The sequence below is a fragment of the Pristis pectinata genome, chromosome 3 (genome assembly GCF_009764475.1).
Source record: "Pristis pectinata isolate sPriPec2 chromosome 3, sPriPec2.1.pri, whole genome shotgun sequence".
NCBI classification, from domain to species: Eukaryota; Metazoa; Chordata; class Chondrichthyes; order Rhinopristiformes; family Pristidae; genus Pristis; species Pristis pectinata.
The window spans coordinates 86,661,884-86,686,361 of record NC_067407.1 but is presented as its reverse complement, the minus strand read 5'-3'; the positions used below and the strand labels follow the sequence as shown (position 1 = coordinate 86,686,361).

The 24,478-nt window shown below is 40.2% G+C and overlaps 1 protein-coding gene across 4 annotated transcripts in view; it reads right to left on the bottom strand.

Moving 5' to 3' along the window:
• The window catches only part of LOC127567834 (1-phosphatidylinositol 4,5-bisphosphate phosphodiesterase beta-1), a 711,920-nt gene that overhangs the window by 230,688 nt on the left and 456,754 nt on the right, over positions 1-24,478 (bottom strand). For all 4 annotated transcript variants that reach the window (XM_052010953.1, XM_052010954.1, XM_052010955.1 and 1 more), the window contains 4 exons: positions 18,899-19,039; positions 11,040-11,119; positions 2,879-2,932; positions 1,420-1,495 (listed from right to left, as the gene is read on the bottom strand). In XM_052010953.1, the coding sequence (XP_051866913.1) occupies positions 1,420-1,495; positions 2,879-2,932; positions 11,040-11,119; positions 18,899-19,039 (351 nt within the window). The remainder of the gene's footprint in view (positions 1-1,419; positions 1,496-2,878; positions 2,933-11,039; positions 11,120-18,898; positions 19,040-24,478) is intronic.

Here is a 24,478-nt window from a genome sequence, read left to right as displayed (position 1 = left end):
CAGGAAACTGGGGCAAGTTTTTCACCCAGAGAGTTGTCCATATATGGAATGAGCTGCCAGAGGAAATGGCTGAGGCAAGTACATTAACAACATTTAAAAGACACTTGGACAGGTACATGGATAGGAAAGGTTTAGAGGAATATGGGCCAAACACAGGCAAATGGGACCAACTTAGATCCATGCTGTGTTACTCTATGACTGTGAACCTTATTAACTATAACCCTAAGTAGCCAGAGTTGTCATTTTTTTGCTATCATTGCTGCACCTTTTCTTTTAACAAGTCTGGCCTAGGTTTGACCAAACACATTCTGCAAGATCCACTGAAAGTCTTTTACTAATTAGTTTCATTACACTTCTCCCTTCTTTGCTCACTTCTCTAACACTGCCTGGGCCTCCAATGGGCTGTCAGATGTTTCATGAGGAAGAAACAAATGTGATGTAAATTTGTGCATTCCCAATTAATTCACTTTGAATCAAGCATTAAACAAGAACCAAAAAAAAAGTTTATACCAGGTCTGTGTGCTACTTTGTTCACTACTGGAAGGAACGGTCAATGTGTGGGCACTATTTTATGTCCATTCTATTATTTCCAATGAAATGACTACCCCTTCTTGCACATTTAGTGGCTGGCTGAGATCTGACATTCTGGAAGTTCAACTCAACGATGCCTCAGTGAACCCCATCACGGCAACTATGCCCATTAAATCGGTTCGCTCAAGTGCACTGAGATAAATAATAATTCTTATCTACTTCCTTTGATGCATAACAGAAATGCCTTGAATAAAATAGAATCATACAATAGAAAAAAAGTAATATATATTTGAAATGACTGTTTTTAATAAGATTCCCTTTATTTGCAAACCCCAAGGAATTGTATAAATCTCCTGATAATCAATCATACATTTGATGAAAATATTTACACTAACTGAACATTTCTTGAAGCAATAATTGTTACGATATTTGTACTTGGTTAGTTGAGTGTGTCACACTGAAGTGCAAAGAAGTAGAAATGCTATTTTTATTATGTAATTGTCAGTGCAATCAAGAATACAATTCAATAGTGCCAACAGTTTTTTTATCATAAGCAAAATTAATTTTCAATGATACTAACTTCTTTCACAAAACATTTACTAATTTAATCCCCTAATTTTTCAGGGGATTGTTTTCCTCAGCTCTCCAGGAGCTGAGAAAATGTATCCCGCATTGAGTGCTTGATGTTGCATACAAAATTTCAAGATTAGAAAAAATTGTTTCTGCTGAAAACAGAAAACAAATGTTGCACTTTCGCAAAGTAAACAAAAGCCAAGGGACAATTCAATCCGATCCGGTGGCTAGCTAGAACAAACAAAAACCAGTCTATAGTTCTCTTCAACATTAAGGTCATGGCTGTTAATTGAGAGGTCTGACTAAGGTACTTACCCTGCCTGAAGGAAGCCCACAAGCATCCAATGCAGTTTCTACTCTCTTTCGGTCGGCAGAAAACAAACGGAAAATGCTGCACACAATGAAAATGATTCAAACAGCACATGATTAATGATATTTAATGTGTTAATAAAGCATTTAATATAGCATTTAAAAAAAAGGATAACTCCCTTGGGCTTAACCAGTTCACAGCCCATATAAATATACGGTTCAACTGAATCTATCCCATTAATTTAATCAAATAAAGGGCAGATCTACACAAATATTCCAAGATTACGAAGGGTTCCAAGGAAAAGCTCTTACATTTTTGTGAGATAATTTTTTTGTAGCTCTATAGACACAAGGGGAACTTTGCTGTTCAACTATACTGACAACAGATTGTTCATGTGCAGTTGCACAGATTCCAAATTTCCAAAAGAAAAATTCAAATATGAAATTGTCTGGCAGTAGTTTTATAGAGCCTAACTATCCTCAGATCATTAGGACTACAAATTGGATTCATATCCTCCACCTGTACAGTTTAAATATCAATTGTCCCACCTAAACTAGCTATTAAATATGAACCATCCACATCCCAGGGAAGGGGTCAGCAAAATGCCGAAAGACAATCACATGTGACCCTATAAAAAGCTCCAAGCCTTATACAATGGCAAAGGAAAAGAGATCCAGAGAGAAGGAGTGGGAGTCTGCCAATATAAAAAATGAATCAAAATAATTTCTGGAGTAGCCAAAAGAGGACTCAATCAGAAAATGTTATTTTGTTTGGACTTCTGAGTCCTGGAATTCCACTATATATTCAAACCTTTATCAAAATATTGAAAACAATATCAGCTTCGCATTGAATTTCAGGCCTACTCTCTTGAAGGTGCTCTACTGCTGCACACTGTACTACAGAAAGCACTGCTGTATCACAACTCTGGGCAACTTGACTTCCAACACTGTGCGGAGTTTGCATGTTCTCCCTGTGACTGTGTGGGTTTCCCCCATGTCCTCTGGTTTCCTACCACATCTCAAAGTCATACCATTTGGCAGGTTAAGTGGCTACCACAAGGTACCCTAGTGGTGAGAGAAAAATGGTTAGGTGTAAATAACTGGGTTAATGGGATTGACATGTCTGCTCTGTTAGCTGGCATAGATTCAATGGGTCAAATCAACTCCTCTTTTGTAAGGAAATAAGAAATCCACAAAAAATTTCCCCGAAATCCACACCAGTGTTTTCCAACCAGAACCATTGAGATATTGAGGCTGATTTGACCCATTTTTTAACAGTGCAAACAACCCATTTCAACTGTGACCCTGTTTGTTCTTCTGGCTTAGATTGACAGTAGACAATGCACCTATTAGGTGAACCAGCTGAGGAAATCGTTCAATGTAAAGACTGGCCCCTGATGCAATAGCTGTTTGGAAGATTCTGAAATGGTCTGACCTGGCCAGATAGTTACATGGAATCACTTACTTTTTGACAGGGATCCGGGCATCCTGGTTTGTTTGAAGCCTCAGCTTGGTGTACCTGCAAATTACAAAAAAATTTGTTGGACAAATCAATAGACTTCCAATTCTTCTTTGAAATTCAAATGTAACCACAATCCATAAACAATAAACCCTGATTTTGAATCTTGATTGAGTTTTGAATCTTGTATGAGTGATATCAGTAAGACCACCATAATGTTGCCTTATTCTGTCGCTATATTATGCTGAGTTACCACTGAAACCCTCATTTGTACCTTTGTTACCTGAAGACTCAATAAGTTAACACACTCTTTACCGAGTCCAAACATGAGCTAATTCAAAAATCTGCTGTCCATGTCCTAACCCACACCAAGATTCATTCATCTGTGAATCCTCTACCCCCTTATCTAGACTGGCACATTGCACATTACCTTGATTTTCAAATTCTAATCTTTGCTTTCATATCTCTCCATTCTCTTGCTCCTTTTGTCTAAGTAATCCTCTCCAGTCTGTAGACATCAATGTTCTCTGCATGCCTCCAATTCTGAACTCCTGAGCACTCTGAACTTCATCAATGCACCGCAGCAGGAGTGGCCATGCCTTAAACCATTGAGGCCCAATCCTTGAGAATTCCTTCCCTCACTCTCAAACACTCCTTAAAATCTAACCCTTGGACCAACCTTTTGGTCATCCACCTTACTGTCACCTCATGTGGCTGAGTGTCAATTTGGAAACATTCTTGTGAAGCACCTGGGGATGATTTATAAATGATGCTGCTGGAGTTGATTTTAAATCTCCCACTGTCTTTCATTTTAGAAGTGGGTTCAAAACCATGTTAAAATTTATATAAAGGGTTGCTGGAAGCATTTGGCAGCACAAGCAAAAACCATACATTGAATTTGAACCTATATAATGAAATGAGCATATCACACTAAGAAATTCAACCTCAAAGACTCACATATTTGCAGCATTTGTATGAGGATCACAAAGAAAACGGCACATTGAACACATTGATACATACACCTCTTTCACAGAATATTAGTTTTATGGAACATCTTTTACTGATTTAGTTCTAATAATAAGTAAAATACAGTCTGACCTCTTCACCAGTCATTTTTTTCACAAGAACAATCTCATGGGGTCAAGTCACTGTTTATTTATCCACTGTATTACAACTGCCTTCTAAATGTATGAACAGGAAGCTAACTGCACCAAGTTTGGATAGAAATCAAACAAAGAGCAAATGTTGGAACTCTGAAATAAAAGCTGAAAATGCTGGAAACACTCAGCAGGTCAGGCAGCATCTGTAAATGAGAAACATTTTGGGTTGAAGATTCATCGCCATAAAGTGAGAAAACCAGTTGGTTTTAAGTTGCAGAGAGGGTGGGGACAGATTGTGAGGACTGAGGGAATATCTCAGGGTGAGATAGGGCGAGGCACAAAATGCAGAGGTGTGAAGCCTGGAAGGTCAGGGTGTGCTAATGAAGAGAGAAAAACTGAGCCAATATCACAGGTATGTGGCCAGTTCTGATATGGATAGAGAAAGTGAGTTACCTGAGGCCGTAAAGTTTAATATCAAGTCCGCAAGGCTGCACTGGGTCCAGAGTGAGGTGCTTTTCTCAAGCTCACATTGGGTCTGGTTAATACTGCAGGAAGCCACAGACAGTTGGGCCAGAGTGGGAGTGGAATGGCCACTAGGGGGCTCTGCTTCTAAACAAATTGCATCACCCAGCCATTCGCCTTGGTTTTGGGATTTAACCAAAGTGTGCACAATTTGTCAAACTAAACTACCACATTATGAGGCCGTGTCACAATTAAAAGGTTTAATAGACCAATAAAAGAGAATCAAGGTCACTTTTTAAATATCAGATATGAATACCTCTTTTGTTGATTGTATTTTCACCAAATATGAGCTCTCTTATTTAACTTTTCCTTTTGGAATTGTAACAAACCAAAATTTTTGCATTTGCATGGGTTGGGATACACAAAATAGAGCATGTAGCATCTGAGTGAAGGCAGACAGTTTGGAGTTCTCACTACTCTGGTAGGGACAACTGTACACGAATAGCCTGAACACAAAATGTAGCGTTATGATATATTACATATGATTTACTGTAATCATGAATTTTCCCACAACTGATACATTTGTCTTGTCAAAGCATGGGGAATTTAGTAGGGGTTTTAAGTCTTTTAGCAACCATGGTTTGCAACATCCATGGTTACTGCCTATTGCTTATAACGGGACATGAAGAAACATTATGACTTTTGACCACTTGACACTCAAAATTATTATCTTTCTTATCAGGCTGCACTATTTTAATGTTTATTGTATTTGGCCACACATCTACATCATTCACTCAGTTAGTACATTTGTACACCGCACTATTTCAACATTCAGATTTCATTTTATATCCAGTTTCAAAATAACAATATTCCCACATCTTTGAACAAAATACACTGCAGGGATTCAAAGATCCCTTTTAATATTAAAGAAGATTCCTTGTGTTTATTCTATATATAGTTTAAAGAACTCATTAATATTCAAATTGCCTCAGCAACATCACTTTAGTGTCAGAAGAATCAATTCTCCGTCCATCATCAGTTTCCTGAGATGCCAATTTGGATTTCCAATATGTACTGGGCAGTATATGACAAATCAGTTCATCATATCTTTTAACTCTCCTATTTTAATAGGCTTACATTTAGCAGCACTGTTGAGAATACAAGTGACACAAAAAAACTCAAGTGAATAAAGAAATTGGCTCCCCAGTTTTACTGAAATGCACATTTGCACTCTCAACACTGTCCAGTATCATCGAATATGATCCCTGCACGTCAGTGTAATTTCATTAATTCTTTGCAATAGTTAAAAACAAAACTAAATTTATTTGGCCTTTACAAACCAGTGACCCCAAAGGTAATGGCCTGGAATTGGCATAGGAATAATGGTTCGCCTAAAAATGCTGGCACTCCACAAATTGTACTGTAACAGAGCAACAGACAATCTGCTCAGTGGGTCAAGCAGCATCTGTAGGCGGAGAGGTATTGTCAGCAATTCCCTTCCTCCCACAGGTGCTGTTCAACCTGCAGGGTTCCTCCAGCAGATTGTTTGTTGCTCCAGATTCCAGCATCTCTAGTCCTTTGTGTCTCCATTTCACTGTAACAGAACCTTGCCAATAGAATCAGCATTGAAGTTAATGTAACAGGGTGAAGTTACAGTACTTACCTATGGGTTCCCCACTAAGAATGGCTGTCAAAGTTAAGGTTGGTGTTCTTATGAGCAAGTGAATTTTTTTTAGCAATGTGATGTGATAATTAATAGGTCTATATTCTTTCAGATGTTTATTGGAGCTGGAGATTAAAAAGCTCTTCTTCCCCTCTTTTTGTCTGGCTCTTTTATCTCTCTTATTCCAACATTCTTTTTTTTTGCTTTCAATATCTAATTTATATTTCTGCTTCAGACCTACATGCCGCATTAATGTGATTAGTTGTAGAGCTTTGTTGTTTCTTTCCTGGCTATGGACAACACAAATGCTCCCATAGAGGATGCTCCATTTCATCAGATTGGATCAAGTCTTCACTCAAAAGTCTGCAATACCTTTTAAGGGCAACTACCATTGGAGCAAACAGTGGGCATTGTTATTTTGGCACAGATTACAAAATCCCTGCCTTTATAGAGTGAATATGATTCTGTTTAACAATAGCAGTAAGGCATCTTGCCTACAACCCTCCTACTGTGTGGGCATTAGATAGTTTCAATTTCTTTTGCGCAAATTTAACCATGTGATATGTACAGATATTCAATATTATGTGAGGTATTTTTATAATAACTCATGACGACCATCATGTCAAATGTGCATTACATCCTACTGTTGTACCAGATCAAAACAGCGGCATATAAGATTGCAACTGTGTAATTGTTGGCATACTCAAAAGCCTTATCATACAGGAACTAGTAGCAGGTTGCATGGGAATACATAATGACAGTGGAAATGTTTACTGCACAGTTAGAAAGGTTATCACATAACCAGCTGCTACAATGATACAGAAGGCAATATGTACAATTGAGAAATGCAGAACACTGCACAAGAGTAAGTAGTCGACAAGAAAAAATATCTGAGAACCACCTTCTGAGACAAAATGCCCCTAATCACAACTTGAGGATATTTTGTTAAATTGGGAGTAAATCATTTGTAAGTTCATATGTTCTACATATGGGGAGAGATGACGAAAAGACAATTTAGTTGTAAACTCATGATGATGAATCTACAAATATTGTTTCTTCCAAAGGGGTTATACAAACATAATAAAGAGATTGTGATACACACATCTCAAAATATTTTGCTTCCACTTATTTTCAGTTCAAATTATAATCAAATATTACCACAGCAGTCTATAACAGTGATAATTATACCCATCAATGTCAATCATCATTTATGTTGGCAAGAATAGATTTATCAGCATTTAGAACCTCCAGGGAATTGCAATGTTTAATCAGCAATTTAAATCATTGCAGGTGGGTGAACAACTGCAATACAGATGCAGTGATGGCCACAAGGGAATGGTTATACAAGCAAAATACTCTGAATGGGGAAATCTGAAAGAAGAACAGAAAATGATGGACAAATTCACAAAGGAGAGGCACATTTGAAATGTATTTATCTTATTAGCACATACCTAAACTATGCAGGTAATAGGTGGCAGGTTACTCTACGTAAAGTTAGAAGAAGACAAATGCAACTTTCCACTTCTGACCAAGTGCCTCATCATTTAAGTATAGTCAAGTTGTAAGAAACATATTTCTAATGGATTTCTACGTTTCAGTCATCTCTCTCCATATGTGAGACATCTGAATTTAGAAATGATTCACTCACAATTTAACAAAATATCAAGTTCTGATCTGGGGCATTTTGTCCCAGAAATTGGTTCTCAGGATTTTTGTTCTTGTAGACTACTTACTGTTGTGCATTTCTCAAAAGCACATATTGACTTCTAATAGATCATTAGGTGAACTGGAACCAGTTTCTGACACAAAAATGGCAAAACCAGTTAAATTTGACAGGACCTCCACTTTCTGGGTTTCCCCGCAGTCTTGCTGCCATCTAAGAAACATTGCCCACTATTTGTAATCTTCCATTCATTTGTCTCTTGTTAAACTGAAAGAGCTGCATTGAAGACCACACTGAGTCAAACATGCACATCTTCATAAGCCAGGCAATGGCTCTGCGTGGCAAATGTACCTTTTCTCCATCGAGAGCTATAAATGATGTCCTCACTCTCAAACCCCAAGTTTAATCCAATAGGAATAACATGTCTGTTGTTTATCTTTTGCTGCAATGCTTTTACTGTGACTGGAAAGCAAAGGGTCATTCTAAACGTATGTTTTAGCTCTTGCAGAGCTGCAATGCTTTTCATACTTGGACACAGCAGACATTTCTGATAATCCATGCATGCTGAAAGCAACAGTTTAAATGTAATCATAATTTGACTCGTCAGATTGCTTCCAGTAGTTGTATATGCATCAGTAGTTTTACATTTGTGAAAGCTGTTGACTATTTCAAGGCCAATGCAGAATTAATCACAACAAATCCTTTCAGATGGATGAATGCGGAAACCATTGTCTTCCTCATTCCTTGAGGGCAAAACCAGATTTAACTTGGGTGCAATGAGTTCCAAAGTGGCACCTGAAGTGCACGTGCACACTTGCAGGGCAGATTAGGCTGAGGATCATCTTGCTTTGGACAACGGCACATGTACAGTAGAGTATGCAGAGCAGACAGATACAGAATTCAGCTAGCGCACGATGCTAATTTGACAGTAGTGCTGCTAGATTGAAGCTCAATGCCCCAGCTAATGCCTCTGTTACATATTTACTGCTCAACATGTGCTCAGCAGCAGGAGGGACACCTCTCCAACTACTGTCATTGAAAGGGATTGGATTAATTTCGGATTAATTTTACTTTCTATTGCTACAATTGTATAAGCAGTTCGTGCTTTTTGTTTAAACTTGCTGAACTCTGCAGTGTGTGTGTTACAGCTTCTGCAGGACGACTTCAAAGCTTTTGCACACAAGTGTCCTGGTAGGCATTTCCCTTGGGATACAACAAACCAGGAGACTGAGCAGACGGCACACAGAGAAGGAATTGTTTAGGTGACACAGTGGTACAGCTTGTACAGCTGCTGGTCCTCAGGTTCAGTGACCTAGGTTCAATCCTGACCTTGGGTCTCATGTTTCCACATCCTCCCTGTGATCAGGTGGGTTTCCTTCGGGTGCTCTGAATTCGTCCCACATCTCAAAGACCATCAAGCTGGCAGGTTAATTGGCTACTGTGAATTGCTCCTAGTGTGTAGGTTAGTGGTAGAAACTGAAGTGAGGTTGAGGGGACTATGTGGAGAATAAAATGGGATGAGTGTAGGATAAGTGTAAATGAGTGAATGACAGCCAGCACAGATGTGGGCTGAAGGGCCTTTTCCCATGTTGTATGACTCTATGACAATGAACAGCTGTCAGAAGAGGATTGGGTGTATGGCTGGGAGGAAGGTTTTCAGGAGGAGGTTAGATGTGAATTGAATTAATTCACTTCACCGAACACAGTGAAGGGAACTGCGCTTCATCGTGGGCACGTGCAGTCAAATCTGCTAACTGCCCTCGTCACTTTGAAAGGTGCGGTCTGGCTTTCAGTAGACCATGTTGGGTCTGAGTGTGCCAGCCTCACACAACTTTGGGCTCTTCTCGTGGAGTACAGACTGCGGCTGCATGCTATAATCATGCCAATCAGCAAACAGCAGAGCTGCCATGCCATCTGGGTCAGAAGCAAAATACAAGAGAAAATCTTGCACCACTTTTTGGAGCTACGCATTGTAGCCTCCAAAAAGGGGATAAAAAGAAGTGTGAACAATAGGCAATATTGGTTCAGTAGGGGTGTACGGGCTTAACAATGACACCTACCAGACTGGAAAGGGAGGTCAACTGAGACAAATTCCCTTCTAAGATGCAAAAATAAATGCTGAAAATGTTGTAAATATTCAGCAGGCTAGGCAGACACTGTGGTGAGAGAAACAGAATTAACATTTCAGGGCATCAACCTGAACATTAACCCTGAGTTTCTCTCTCCCTTGATACTGCCTGACTTGCCAAGTATTACCTGGTTTCATCTTAGATTTCCAGCATCTACATTTTTTTGTTTTACCAATAAGAGGATGCCTTCCACCACGATTAGTCCATTCCTGAGGAAGCACCATTACTGTCATCTTAACTACCTCTGGCACATTGTTTTTTTATAAAAGCAAAATACTTATGAGTTCAGGCAGCAACTGTGGAGAGAGAAATAGAATTAACAATACACTTGAAAATGATTGAATACGTTAATTCTGTTTCTCTCTTCACAGATTTGGCCTGACTTGCTGAGGAGAGTCACAGTCACGCAGAACAGAAAGAGGCCCTTCAGCCCACAGTTTCCATGCCAATCATCAAGTATGCACCTGTACAAATCCCATTTTCCAGCACTATGCATGGACTTCCATGCATTGATAATCCAAGTACTTCTCCAGATACTTTTTACACGTTCCCGTCCTCCCAGGCAGCGTGTTCCAGATTCCAATCACCCTCTGGAGAGAAATTTCTTCCCAAGATCCCATCTAAACCTACATCTCCTATCTTAAACCTATGCCCTCTGGTTTTATATCCCTCTGCTTAGGGGAATAATTTCTAACTATCAACACTAGCTGTGCCCTTCGTGATTTTGTGCCCCTCAACCAGATATCTCTTCAGTCACATCTGGTCGAAGGAAAACAAACCCAGTCTATGTGATTTCTCTTCCTAAGTGAAACACAACCAGAACGTCAGTATTTTCTCTTTAATTCTTTTGGTGCCTGGTTATATATGTCACATGGCGTTTGCTATTTGACATATTCTCACCAAATGTCCAAACTTCTTGGAAACCTGTAATATTCCAGTCGCATGTTTAATTGAGGTGATCGTTTCTGGATCATGGTGCAAAGTCAAAGCATAAACCATTGAAATGACATTAGAAACCAGATTAAGCTAAACCCCAAAGTGTTGATTCCAATTGTGGACTATACATTCAAGATCTTGAAGGCATGATGTTTTTAGTATTTTAGAGAGTATTGAAACAGGTCAAATAAAAGCCAAAAAAGATCACACTTACACTTTGTGTAATAAGGTGTCCCTTGACCGGTTCTGTGCCAGCAGGTTGGTTGCCAGGTTGAATAGAGCATCAGTCCATTCCTGGAAAGACAAACAGGGAACTGTGACTTGGTTGAAGAAACAGAAGGTTATTAAGGGTATTCATCAACCTTAAGCCAATTTCAGAAGAGAAAAGACTTCACACTCTCATGGTTTTATGCTACCTGCATGGTCATACAGACCAGAGGTATTATCTGCCATATCAATACTTGATATTTTTGTTGTATGTCACACGCAAGATAGCTTTATTAGTCACATGTACATTGAAACACACAGTGAAATGCATCTTTTGCACAGAGTGTTCTGGGGGCAGTTTGCAACAGTCGCCACATTTCCGGCACCAACATTGCATGCCCACAACTTCCTAACCCATACGTCTTTGGAATTATATAATTATTATGTTACGTAAATGTGCAAAGTACTTCAGAATTTTAGACAAGTAACAGGTGTCTAAAAATGCATCCTCAATTGGTAGTACTAAACTCACTATAAAGTAGCAGGGTTATACTCCTTCAAAATGCAGTCATATCTGCTACAAGTTACAATATTGCACATTTAGCACTACAGATAAGATCCTAAGCAAGGGTTTGATTTCCATATCCCACACCACTACATTAGATAACTGAATATATGGCTTGTCTAACATAAGAGCTAACATAATTAGACAGAGCTTTCAGTCCATAGCACACACGTAGAATGCCCACCTGGCCAATGTATGGGAGGGCATCTGGCATTTATAGGACCCTGCCCAAACAGTGATGTTAGAAGCAAGGAGGGGTAACAATTGCAGAGACAAAAATAATTTCAATTAATTTAAGCATGTTCACATTAAAAAAATAGTTGGTTTCAAAACAGTTGATGACTATAAAATAATCAGCCTGGAAAATGACAACCAAACATTTACTGTTCTTTCTGACTTTGGTTCTGTCGTTTCTGAATTTTTTATCGACAATAAACAAGTAACTTTATAATTGTCAACACTGGGTCTGCTAAATTTGATTTGCAGTGCACTAATACAGTTCACTGAACGGGGAGCAGAGAACATTGTATTTAATGCAATGATTTAATTCACTACTTCAACAGTTGAATTCAATCTTGCATTCACATACCACCATCTACACTCAATTTCAAATCTCTAAATGTCTCCACTCCATTCCGAGCTCCTGCCAACTTTCACTTTATTACAATGAATAACACATAATACAACAGAGTGCTTCAAAAGTCTTATAAAAGTTTACAGTAGCTGATTTAGGATGAATTTCATAGCTGATAATGTGGTCTCCTGGGGTATGTACAGTTCATAATAGTCTGTCAAAACCCTCACTGCAAGTAATGGACTTCCAGGCCTCTCTCTCCCCCTCAGGTTATGTCTGAGTGGTGGGGCAGGGTACAGATCTTACTTAAGCACTTCCACATCAGCAACAAATGTTAAGTCACTAGAGAGCAATGGCCCATGACATTTCAGATATGGATTATTGAATTAAGATCTAAAAAGTGGAAGTATGATAAATAAAAATATTCCTGTTAAGCAATTCTTATCCAATAAGCAGTATTTACACAAGTCAAATGCTAATTTATCTAATTATTCCTCTACTCTAGTAGAGAAATGGTGGGTGGTCTAACAAGAGTCCATCTGTTTCTGGAGATTCTATCCACCCAGCTGGATTTAGGGTAAGGGGCAATAGATTTAGAGGGGATCTGAGGGTCACCTTTTTCACCCAGAGAGTGGCGAGTACATGGAATGCACTGTCTGAGAGAGTGGTGGAAGCAGAGTCACTGACAGCAATTAAGAAATGTCGAGGCGAGCACTTGAATCACCGAGGCTTTGAAGGCCATAGGCTAAATGCTGGAAGATGGGATTAGTATGGATGGGTGCCCACTGATCAGCATGGACGTGGTGGGTTGAATGGCCTGTTTCCATGTGGTATGACACTGTGACACTAACGAAGAAGCAAAAATCCTCAACTTACTTGCCCCTGATTCATAAGTGAATAAAAAAAATGAGGCCATTCATACCTGTTTTCAGAACCACATCACTTCGATTGGAACTATTCATTTTAGCCCATTGCTCTGATGGGTCACCGTTTTCTAACTCTTTCAGGCAGTGGGCAGCAAGAAACTCAGGTCCCACTATTTGCGGGGTCATACAGTCATACAGCACAGAAATGGGCCCTTCGGTCCAACTGGTCCACGTCAACCAAGATTCCCATCTAAGCTACTAGTCCCATTTGCCCCCATTTGGCCCATATCCCTCTAAACCTTTCCTATCCATGTTCCTGTCCAAGTACCTTTTAAATGCTGTCAATGTACCTGCCTCAACCACTTCGTCTGGCAGCTCATACTGACTGATCTCTGGGTGAAAAAGTTGCCCCTCAACTTCCTGTTAAATCTCTCCCCTCTTACCTTAAACCTATAACACTCAGTTCTTCATTCTCCACCCCTGGGAAAAAGACTGTGCACATTCACCCTATGCCCCTCATAATTTTATATGCCTCTCTAAGATCACCTCTCATTCTCCTACACTCCAATGAAAAAAGGTCCCAACCTGCTCAAGCTCTCTCCACGTTCTTCATGCATCAAAGGAAAGGAACGTGTCAGCAGCTGAGGGGTGTCAGGGAGATGCAGATAATGTTGAATTTAAATGCAAAACTCACTACACCTTCCTCTTTCCTCCCTTTGCTGCCCATCAATTGACCCGACTGAGAGGCTGGCCAGCCAGGAAGGTCACATGACCAGAGGTCAGGGGTCAGTGGTTTGGAATGCTGCTGTGGAAAGGGAAGGAGAGAGAGAGATCACAGTGCAGATAGATGCAGAAGAACCGATGCCCCGCGGCTCCAGAAACCCAGGTTCGATCGTGTCCCCCAGTGCGATCTGTGTGGAGTTTGCACGTTCACCCTGTAACCGCATGGGTTTCCTCCGGGTGCTCCGATTTCCTCCCACATCCCAAAGACAGGTGATTTGGTAGGTTAACTGGCGACTGTAAACCCTAGTGTAGCTGGACGGAGGAGAAGTGGGGTGGAGTTGACGGGCACGTGAGAGAGAAGAGGTTACAGAGAATTAAGTGGGGGAATGGGACTGATGGGATTGCACTGGGGGCTGGAATAAATTCAAAGGGCCGAATGCTCTCCTTCAACGTCATGAGTCACATGAGCAAAATATGAATATGAGATGGAGACATGTTTGTTTGAAGGGAAAAAGAGAATAGGGGATGGGGGTTTGGTGAACTTAAGTGCTCTTGCTTCTGGCCTTCAACCCATACCAGTGAAGCATCCACACGTTGGATCAGAGAGCTCCTGCCTCCCCCTGGCTGCCAGCGTTCCAAACACCTGGAAATCATTGAACTAATGATAGAATCTGAAGCACCACCTCATTTACATAACACAAGGCTCCCTCCTTCTACACAGCAAGTTATGCAGTTGCCCATACATAACCACAGTTAAACTGAAAGTTGGCACCTTCATGTTCCACATTTTTACCAACTTAACAAGTAACCCAGCACCTACTGCTCCCCAACTCCACCCACTGCTCCTTACGAATCTCTTTTTAAAAAATGTCTTGCATGCAAGAAGTTGAATAGTTTTAGAGGAGTCGTGTCTCTAGTCAATCTTTGCTGGGCTTTCATGAAGGAAAATGGCTCAGAATAGTGATGTGTTTGCTCAATCCCAATGTAGAGGTAGATAGGTTGATGCAAACCTTGATTCTCTCCATTGCCAGTTAGTCTAAGGAGGTTAGACTATGAAATGCTGATCACCATTTGCTTGAGTAGATAATGTAAATGACTTTATTATTCCATTAAAGGTGATCTGATGGGTCAGAGTATGATGATGACACACTCACCCATTTCTTGTTTGTCCAGTAAATTGAGAGGGGGAAGGTTAAAACATCCATCCACTTCCTGGAAGAATATTGAGAAAAAGACAGACTGCCTCTTGTTGCAGCTGAAGTCTACCCATTGTCTCAGTGAGGCCACTGATTGAAATGTCCAATGCCCTTGAAGAAACAGGAAACAGCCTTGGTTCATTTGCTCAACCTCTTGCCTCCAGGTCAGAAGGCTGTGGGTTCCAACACCACATCTGACGCTCAGGCACATAAACCAGGCTGGCATGTGCATCCAGTGCATAGGGGTTGCTCCATAGCTGGAGGTGGTGATGTTCAGCTTAAGTTGTTAAATCATGGCTCCAAATTTAAAACAATCTCTGTGACTTTAATCGCAGAAAACTTGGAGGGGAGTTCTTTGCAGGTGCTTTGCCCAATAAGATACCTTTATTAGTCACATGCACATTGAAACACACAGTGAAATGCACCTTTTGCGTAGAGTGTTCTGGGGGCAGCCCGCAAGTGTCGCCACACTTCCGGCGCCAACATAGCACGCCCACAACTTCCTAACCCGTATGTCTTTGGAATGTGGGAGGAAACTGAAGCACCCGAAGGAAACCCACGCAGACATGGAGAGAACATACAAACTCCTTACAGACAGTGGCCACAATTGAACCCAGATTGCTGGCACTGTAAGGCATTACGCTAACTGCTACACTACCGTGCCTGATGTTGTCCCTCTAGCAAATAACCAGAAACAGATGAATGTGGGGAGAGTGTTAACAGGCCATGGACAGATTGGTTAAATGAGCAGACACTTTGCAGACACTATCTATTTGGATAAGGGGACCAAGCATAATAAATCTAAGATGGCTGATGATACAAAACTAGATGCCACTGTCGGTTTTGAGGAGGATACACAGAGAGTTCTGGAAGACAGAAAGGCTATGTGAATGGTAAAGACACTAAATGATGTGAAATATGTAAGGTCCTCTAGCTTAGTATGAAAAAAATAGAAAAGTGGAGTAAGGATGATCTTGTGCAGGAAATCACTGAAAGTTAGTGCAGGCAAAGCAATGAATAAGGAAGGCAAATAGAGTGTTGGCCTTTATTGCCAGAAGATTTGAGTACAAGAGTAAAGGCATCTCACCACAGTCATATATGGCAACTGATAAGACCACACAGGGAAAATTGTTGCTTCACCTGTTTAATGCAGGGAGCACTATTTGATTTAATTTCACATTTCAAGCAATTGTGGTATTTTGTGCCCCTGGTATTGGGGGGGGGGGGGTGTGCATAAGGACAAAATTATGTTCTGGTCTCCTTACCCAAGGAAGGATACACTTGCTATAGAGGGAGTTCACCAGGTTAACATATGAGGAGAGATTAGACAGACTGATCCTGTACTCCCTTGTGTAAAGAACAATGCGAGGTGACTTCATTGTAACATACAAAATTCTTATCAGGTTTAAGAAAAATGCTGGGATGATGTTCCCCCTGCTGGGGTGTCGAGAACCAGGTCTCTCGGTCTCAAAATAAGGGGTCAGTCATTCAGGACAGATGAGGGAAGTAGCTTCACCCAAAAGGTGGTGAATCTTCGGAATTCTCCACCCAAGTGGGCTCTGGAGGCTCAGTTGCTGAGTATATTCAAGGCAAGATCAATAGATTTTTAGATATTAAAAGAATGAAAGGAATGGTGGGTTAGTGCAGGAGAGGTTAAAGATCAGCTATGAGCTTATAGAACAGCAGAGCAGATAAGGGGCCAAATAGCCTCCTCTGGTTGCTGCTTCTGTGTCTTAAACTCTTATGTCCCTGCAATACTGACACAAAATACCACAGCTGCTAGATATCTTATATTAAAGCAAGCAGTACTTCATATATTCAACAGATGAGGCAGAATATGTGGCATGAGAGAGAATAAGAGCCAGAAAGGTCTTTCTCCACAAAAACTGCCTGGATAGCTGGATGGTTCCAGCATTTTCTGCTTTCAGTCCTACAAAGGCTTGAGCAGGGAACTGAACAGTACTGACAAGCAAATGGGCTGCACAGCACAGGAGTTTATTAGGCAGAATGCAGTACCGTGGTAGTCAGGCACTTGAGTTCATCTGAAAACCTCAGTCCTATATTTACATTTACATGCATGTTGCTCCAGCAATCAAATTAAAGTGAACTGTGCCCTGCCTGCTATATCTTTCAGTGACTAAATGAGAACAGGAAACAGCTCACAAACTTATCACTTCAATTACAAGTGGTTCTCTGGTTTTGAAAGAGAAGGGAAAACTGTCTTTTCTGGATATCAGAAAGTAAGAAATCATACTTAATTCAACTAAATAACAAATTGGAGTTGCAATTCTTGGACTACTATTGTCATGTCCCTTAGTCTACCTTCTACAAGCTTGAGACCTTTTAAATCTGTGCTGGCTGTATCCTAAACCTGGCGCCCAGTTGAGCAATGGCACACTTTTCCCATGGTCTCAACCCCTCCTTATCTCTGTAAATGCCTCCAGCCCCTGCTACTCCCTGATTTATCGCTCTGGAAATTCCGGCATTATTCCACCATTAGTGGACCAAGCAAGCAACTCTAAGCTATCAATGCTCGTCTAATTCTGACCACTAGCTCACCAAGAAACTTTAAGCACTTCACCACTGGTTGCGATAAGATCCAGAGTTTCCGCTCCATACTACTACTCCTCTCTCACCTCCTTTTGGAGGCTCATTAAAACCTATCTTTGCTAAGTGTTGCTCATCTGCTCTAACATCTCCTTAATGGATAAGCCTTAAATCTTGTTTGATAACGATACTGTGAAGTAACTTTGAGCACTCTGTTATATTAAAATCACTACATAAATAGTAGTGGTTGTAAATTTTCCTTTCACTTGCATAGGTGGTTTTAAGATGAATATCCTTTGGGAAATAAGGCTTTCAATTTATACCCTATATTAGCAAAGATTTTTCTTCAGTGCAATTGGGCCACCTTTTCCCCACAATAATGATAATAACATGGAAGGATGGTCAACCCACTGACCTTTTGCCAGCTCTTTGAAAGAGGGATCCAGTTCGTCCCACTCTCCTGCCTTTTACCGCATCACTTTCTATTTTATTCTCCTTTAAGTATTTATCCATTTCCTCTTTGAAACATGATTTGAATCTGCTTATGTTATTCAATGCACTCCAGGTGCTGACAACTATCCATTCAAAATACCCAGAAAGTTGGACAGCCTTGCCTCCCGTTGAAGGCTGTTGAGCCACCCTCGGGATTAGAAATCTATGATCTGCTTGCTGAGGTCTGCTCACTGCTGACACTTTGCTGTGCTTCTCAACATGCTTCCCAGGAGCAGAAGACCAGCTTGACTCTCAGTATCTGACCCAGACAAGTTCGGGCGGGCGGGCATTATTAGCAACGAGTCTAGGCAGCTGAACTCCATTCAGCTCCAGCCTCATGGATAAATGCAGTGATTTTTGGCTTGCATTTGTTCTTTGAGAAAGGGAACTTAGAATTTAAGAGGAGGGATGCAAGAGGTTGGCTTTTACTTCAGCTTCAGCTGATCAATTCAATGCCAACTGCAAGTTTTCTGGAGTCAGAAAAAAGACAGGAGATGCACCTTCTCTGAAAATTGTTTTGCTGTCCTTTCAGGTGTGCCTGAGCGCACAGGATACAGAACGATGGGTAAGACTCTTGAATGTACCTCCTGTACAATAAGGATGAACTCTTGATCTTTCATCTATCTCTTCATGGCCCTTGCAGCTTAAATGTCCACTTGCACTGCACTTCCTCTGTAACTGCAACACTATATTAGTTATTTTAGTTATCATTCCGTTATTTTCTTTTCCCTTTTGTACTACCTTGATGTACTTATGTATGGAATGAACTGTTTGGATGGTATGTAAACAAAACTTTTCACTGTATGTCATGTGACAATAATAAACCAGTTACCAATTAGCAATTCTAAGCTCAAAATTTACACTGCACTGGTTTGGATGGGATTTGTGCTTTTGCACTAGTACCTTTGCTGCATCTTCCTGGAAGGCCATGAAATTGAGATAAGAAATGTTGACCAAGTCAGGACCGTAAACCACCGTCACCATCCTGTTCTCCAGACGACTTCCCTGATTTCCAACATCCAACAACTCCCGGAGCTTGGTGTCCTAGCAAACAAAAATGGAACATCGGTTTTTAATGCATCTCCTCTGATCAGTTTAACAAACTAATTATTCAACAAGCATATATGATCAATATTGTATCAATCAAAAACATTTAATTCTTCATTATAAAGTGCATAGATATATTTGCTAAAAACTCATTTTGATTTTCCATATGTAAGAAGTCAGTCATTTCTACATCATCTTTTAAGATTAAAGATAGCAGTTCTGAGAAATAGAATGTATTTTGCTTTTGGTGTGAACAACCAAATCTCCCTACATAACTTGTATCAAATACACAACAAGGTAGCTCCATTAATCACAGGATTATGCCTGGATCTCAAACACTGTAAGGACAATCACCTATTGCATCTGCATGAATCACACCACACCAAGGCATGTGTGAAATTTCCAGTCTGTGGCTAACTTGCGTTGAACTATATGCAACTTTCCACTGTGAATCCTTGTATTCTGAGAACATAGCTCAAAGTTTCTTAAATCTACGTCACAAGAAAAAGTGCAGAGCGGACAGAGTGAAAGAACTTCTACGGTGTCATTGTGGATCTGACTTAAAGGCTGGTTGAAGTGGTGAAGGAACTGCACCCTAAAAGTTTCTGTGACACACTGAACACATTTGCATCAATTACTCTCTCTGCTGAAGGGATTTTGTGGCCATCCGCATTTTTTGGTAAATCCTTTGGTTCTACTCAAGAAAGGGCAGGGATGTCCTGTTTAATGTTCCTATGAAGCTCCTTGGGTCCTTTTACTATCTGAAGGTATCATTTAAAGGAAGATTGCTATTGTTCTAGCCAAGATTTACCACACAGCTAAAAGCAATAAAAATTGATTATCTGGCCATTATCTCACACTGGCTGTGTAGATTTCTGCTATGAACAAATTGACTGCCTACAAGAGTGACCACACTTCAAAAGAGATTAATTAACAGTTAAGTACATCTGGGCATCCCAAAGACATGAAAAAAGTGCATTAATACAAGCTCATCATTTCCTAAGAGCAGACATGGGATTCTCACTATCTTACATTGGACTAATGTCTTGCATTAAAACAACAGATACACTTCACAGAAATGCCTTCACGTGACAATAACCCAAGCACTAATTTGAAACTGGCAGGAAACCAGAAAAACTTATATTCATGCAGTGCCCTTCAAAATCACCTCAGAGTTTTCCAATGCATTTTACAGCCAATGAAGAACTTTGGAAGAGTAGTTAGTGCTGTTATATCAGAAATATGGTGCAGTGATCAGTTTGTGTTTTTTATGATCTTGACTCGGAATGTAAGTCTTGGCCAGCACATGGGGAGAAGGCCCTGTCTCTCCAAAATAGTGCCACCTCCACAGAGAGAGCAGACCAGGTCTCATCTTAAGATCTCATCCAAAAAGATCCACCTTCCATTGCAATGCTAGTGTATATGCCTGGAATTCTCTTCAAGTCTTTGGACTGAGGCATGAACTCACTACTCTCTGAGTAAGGTTTTATGTACATTAGGTTGATCAATAGCACTAATAGGTGCAGAACATTTATCATCTTCATAACTTATTGAATCAGTGAACACTCAACTGAACAACACAGTCACGGTGCAACAATATAACATTATACCACATAATAAAACCAGTCGTAGGGGTATGTTACACATATAAATACATAACACTACTTCCCCTTCAAGAAAGGAAATAAACCCATATAATCAAATAAACAATTTACATGTCAAACTATACAATCAGTTTACAACCTATGTTTAACTATTTACAAATTCAATCAATTATGAATTCACTCAATTTCTTGGTTTCCTCATTCTTCACTGTAGGCTACCTTTGACAGGTCTGTTTAATCTACTCCAGGCACTAGCCATTCCAGTAGATCACTTCTCCAGAGAAGGCAATATACACATCTAGTCTTACATCCTGTCCTGCAGTTAATGATTCAATGTAATTGTCTTCATTATGTAGAATACATTTTATTACATATTCTTGACCACCATCTTTTATATAATTATACACCAAACTAACACAGAGTGAATAACTTCTCAAGTATGACATCATACATTGTATTGGGTATATTTTTTGATATCACGAAGTCAACTGCAACAATCTCAGTCCTGATGCAGGGTTTCAACCCAAAACGTTGACCATCCCTCTGCCTCCACGGATGCTGCCTGACTACTGAGATCCTCCAGCAGTCTGTAATTGGGTCCAAATCCCAGCATCTGCAGTTTCTTGTGTCTGTGACACTCTCTACTTTGGCTGCTTCTTAAGGTCCTTTTCTTTGGTGCCTCCTCTATCGCACCCATCTTTCATCCCGACTTCCACCCTATACGCGCTGGACCATTCTTCATTCATGTGCCACTTGTGAAGACACAAAGGCATCACCTGTGACTTTCACTTTCTGAATCAAAGCCAAAGCTTTGAGCGTCACATGCCTGCTTTCAATCTGTCTTTCCATGCTCAGGCTGCAGTGTATTGGGCTGATATCAATAAGTCCATATCTGTTGTGACATCCCTTGTAGTATCTTCAGAGGTTTTGAACTGCACCCACACTGCAATGCAGTCTCGTCTAAGTGGATTCAAATCAATCTGCATTTGATTCAGATCATTTAGTAATTCTGTAAAAAAACAAGTCTTGTGGAGACTGAGTTCTTCTCCATCAGTGTTGTCTGTGCCAGACTCAATCGATATCAGCTTGCTTAAAAAAAATTATTTAAAACTGACATGCGTAGAAATTTCTTTTCTCAGAGGGTAGTGAATCTCTGGAATTCTCTGTCCCTGAGGGTAGTTGATGCCAGATCTTTAAGGTGGAGATAGATAAATATTTGAAAGATTAAGGAATTAAGGGTTATGGAGAACTGGCACACAAGAGGATTTAAGGCCAGCAGACATGATCATACTGAATGGCGGGGCAGGCTTGAGGGGCCTGCTGGCCTACTGTTGCTCCTATTTTCTTGTGTTCTCTTGTTTGGTGAGAACATACATGGAAAACTGGGCACTATTAATAATTTCCTTATTTAAGGAGAAATATACTTGCCCGAGGAATGGTGCAGCAAAGGTTCACTGGGTTAATTCTTGGCATATGAGGGCTGCCCTATAAGGAATCACTGAGCAGAACGGATCAATGGTCTCTGGCATTGAGAAGATTGAGAGCTAATCCTGCTGAAGGCGTTTGACGGTGTGGGTGCTATGAGGACATTCCCCACGTGGGATTCAAGAAACGGGTTGCAAAGAATCTCAAGGAAAGGGGCCAACCACTAAGTCCAAGATGAAAAGCAATTTAAGAGCAATGAAGATATTGGCACTCTGTTGGTAAGAATATTGAATTGAGATAATAGATCTTTAGTTGAAGATTTTGGGGATTGGACAGGAAGGTTAAGGTTAAAGATCAGACCAACCATGATCTTATTGAATGGCAGAATTGGCTCAAGGATCCACGTGGCTTACTCTTGCTTCACTCAGAGCAATTTAGAAAAGTGTTTTTAGACATCTTGAGGTATGCAAGGTCCCTTTTTCACAAAAAATCCTATTTTAAATTGCAAATATTTAAATATATTAATATTCCCCTCCCTGTGCTTCCTTTATGATCCGCCTACAAATCTAACACTCTGCTGATGCTTTCTGTCACCTATCTTAAATGCTTCTGGTAACCCCTGGCAGTGTACTGCAGCATTTTATTGCATTGAGGAACTGTATGAATGGAGTTGTCGTTGAAGTTTTGTTGCTATTTCTGCATTTCAAAATTAAAATGCATATGGCACAAAATAAAAGACCATACTTCACAACCCCTTTTGATTTTACTCCTGTTATTTGATTGAAACTCTGTTCTAACACTGCCACTTGTTAAATCTGCATATTAACTGCTGAATAAAATAATTATCTGTGTAATTGCTAAGGCAAAATGACTAGCTAGATGCACAGGGGTCAATTAAGCCAAGGTTTCACCAACATGAATGCCGGTCTCATCAGTTTCCATCATATCTCTCTCACTGAACTCAGTAAAAAGCTGTGTTGATAAGCTGTGAGTGACAAATTTGCCTCAGATAAACCATCACAAATCCAAACCACCAAGGACAAAAGTCAGTGAGATTCTATAAGTCAGCTGAGCATCCATGAGAGATGACACAATAGACAATGAAGTCTTGCCATGTGTAAAATTCTAAATTGAAGCGGTGTGTGGAACAGAAAGATAATGAAAAGAATTGGGATGAAATCTTCCACTCCACCTGCTACTTTGTGCTTCTCTGAGTAAATATTAATTTATGACACTATTTTTTTTCAGTCTTTATACTTCTGGAGAATATTTTTTTCAGTTGCCCAGTGGTCATATTTGACCGGGGCTATACCTTAAATCACAGATTCTTGAAATCTCTGCAGTGAATCCATGAAGAAATATGCCTATCATCATGTCTAAAAGCAAGCAGAAATAATTCAACAAATTAGAGTTATATGCTACACTTCCTCCTTGAAATTAAACACAAATTACAGACAATTGTCAGTTTGTGGAGGGCATCACAATAGCAAACCCTGATAACATGAGGCTTTGACCTGAAATAGCAACCCTCTCTCTCTCCCCTCAGCTTCTGCCTCACCCGTTTCAAACTTTCTACTATTATTTATTGAAGTTAGTGTTCCATATTAACTCTATTTAACCTAGTCCAAACATTCTGACTTCTCCCCTCTCCCATCATCGAGCAGAAGATTCAAAAGCGTGAAAGCACATACCACCAAGCTCAAGGACAGCTTCTATCCTGCTGTTACAAGACTATTGAGCAGTTCCCTAGTACAATAAAATGGACTCTTGACTTCACAATCTACCTCATTATGACCTTGCACCTTATTGTCTACCTGCACTGCACTTGCTCTGTAGCTTTATACTTTATTCTGCATTCTGTTTTACCTTCTACCACCTCGATGCACTGTATAATAAATTGATCTGTATGAACGGTATGCAAGACAAGTTTTTCACTGTACCTTGGTACAAGTGACAATAATAATAAACCAACATTTTGCTTTCATTAGTTATTGCTGTTGCTGACTAGACTAGCTGTTTGGAATAACAAACTAGATGCAGGTTGAAACTCTCTAGCTCGGCATTCTGTGGTCCGGCATGTTTTGAATCTGTAGTACAGACCCATACTAATTAACCAAATCTAAGTAAGATCAGACTGAGACCTAAAATTAATTAAGATCCGTACTATTATGTTAGCTAATTAACCTACCAGTGCAATGTTTGCGATCTCAGCCAACAGCATTTCCTACCTGGGTTACGTACAGTTCTTGGAACCCTCACACCATTTGGGGAGTGTCTATACTTAAAAAGAACAGTTCTCCTGCTCAGATGACGACAGGGGCAATTTCTGTGGTCCGAATTTTCTGTGGTCTGAATTTTCTGTGGTCCTGCACTGGTAGGTTCCAAAGGTGCCAGACTAAAGAGACTA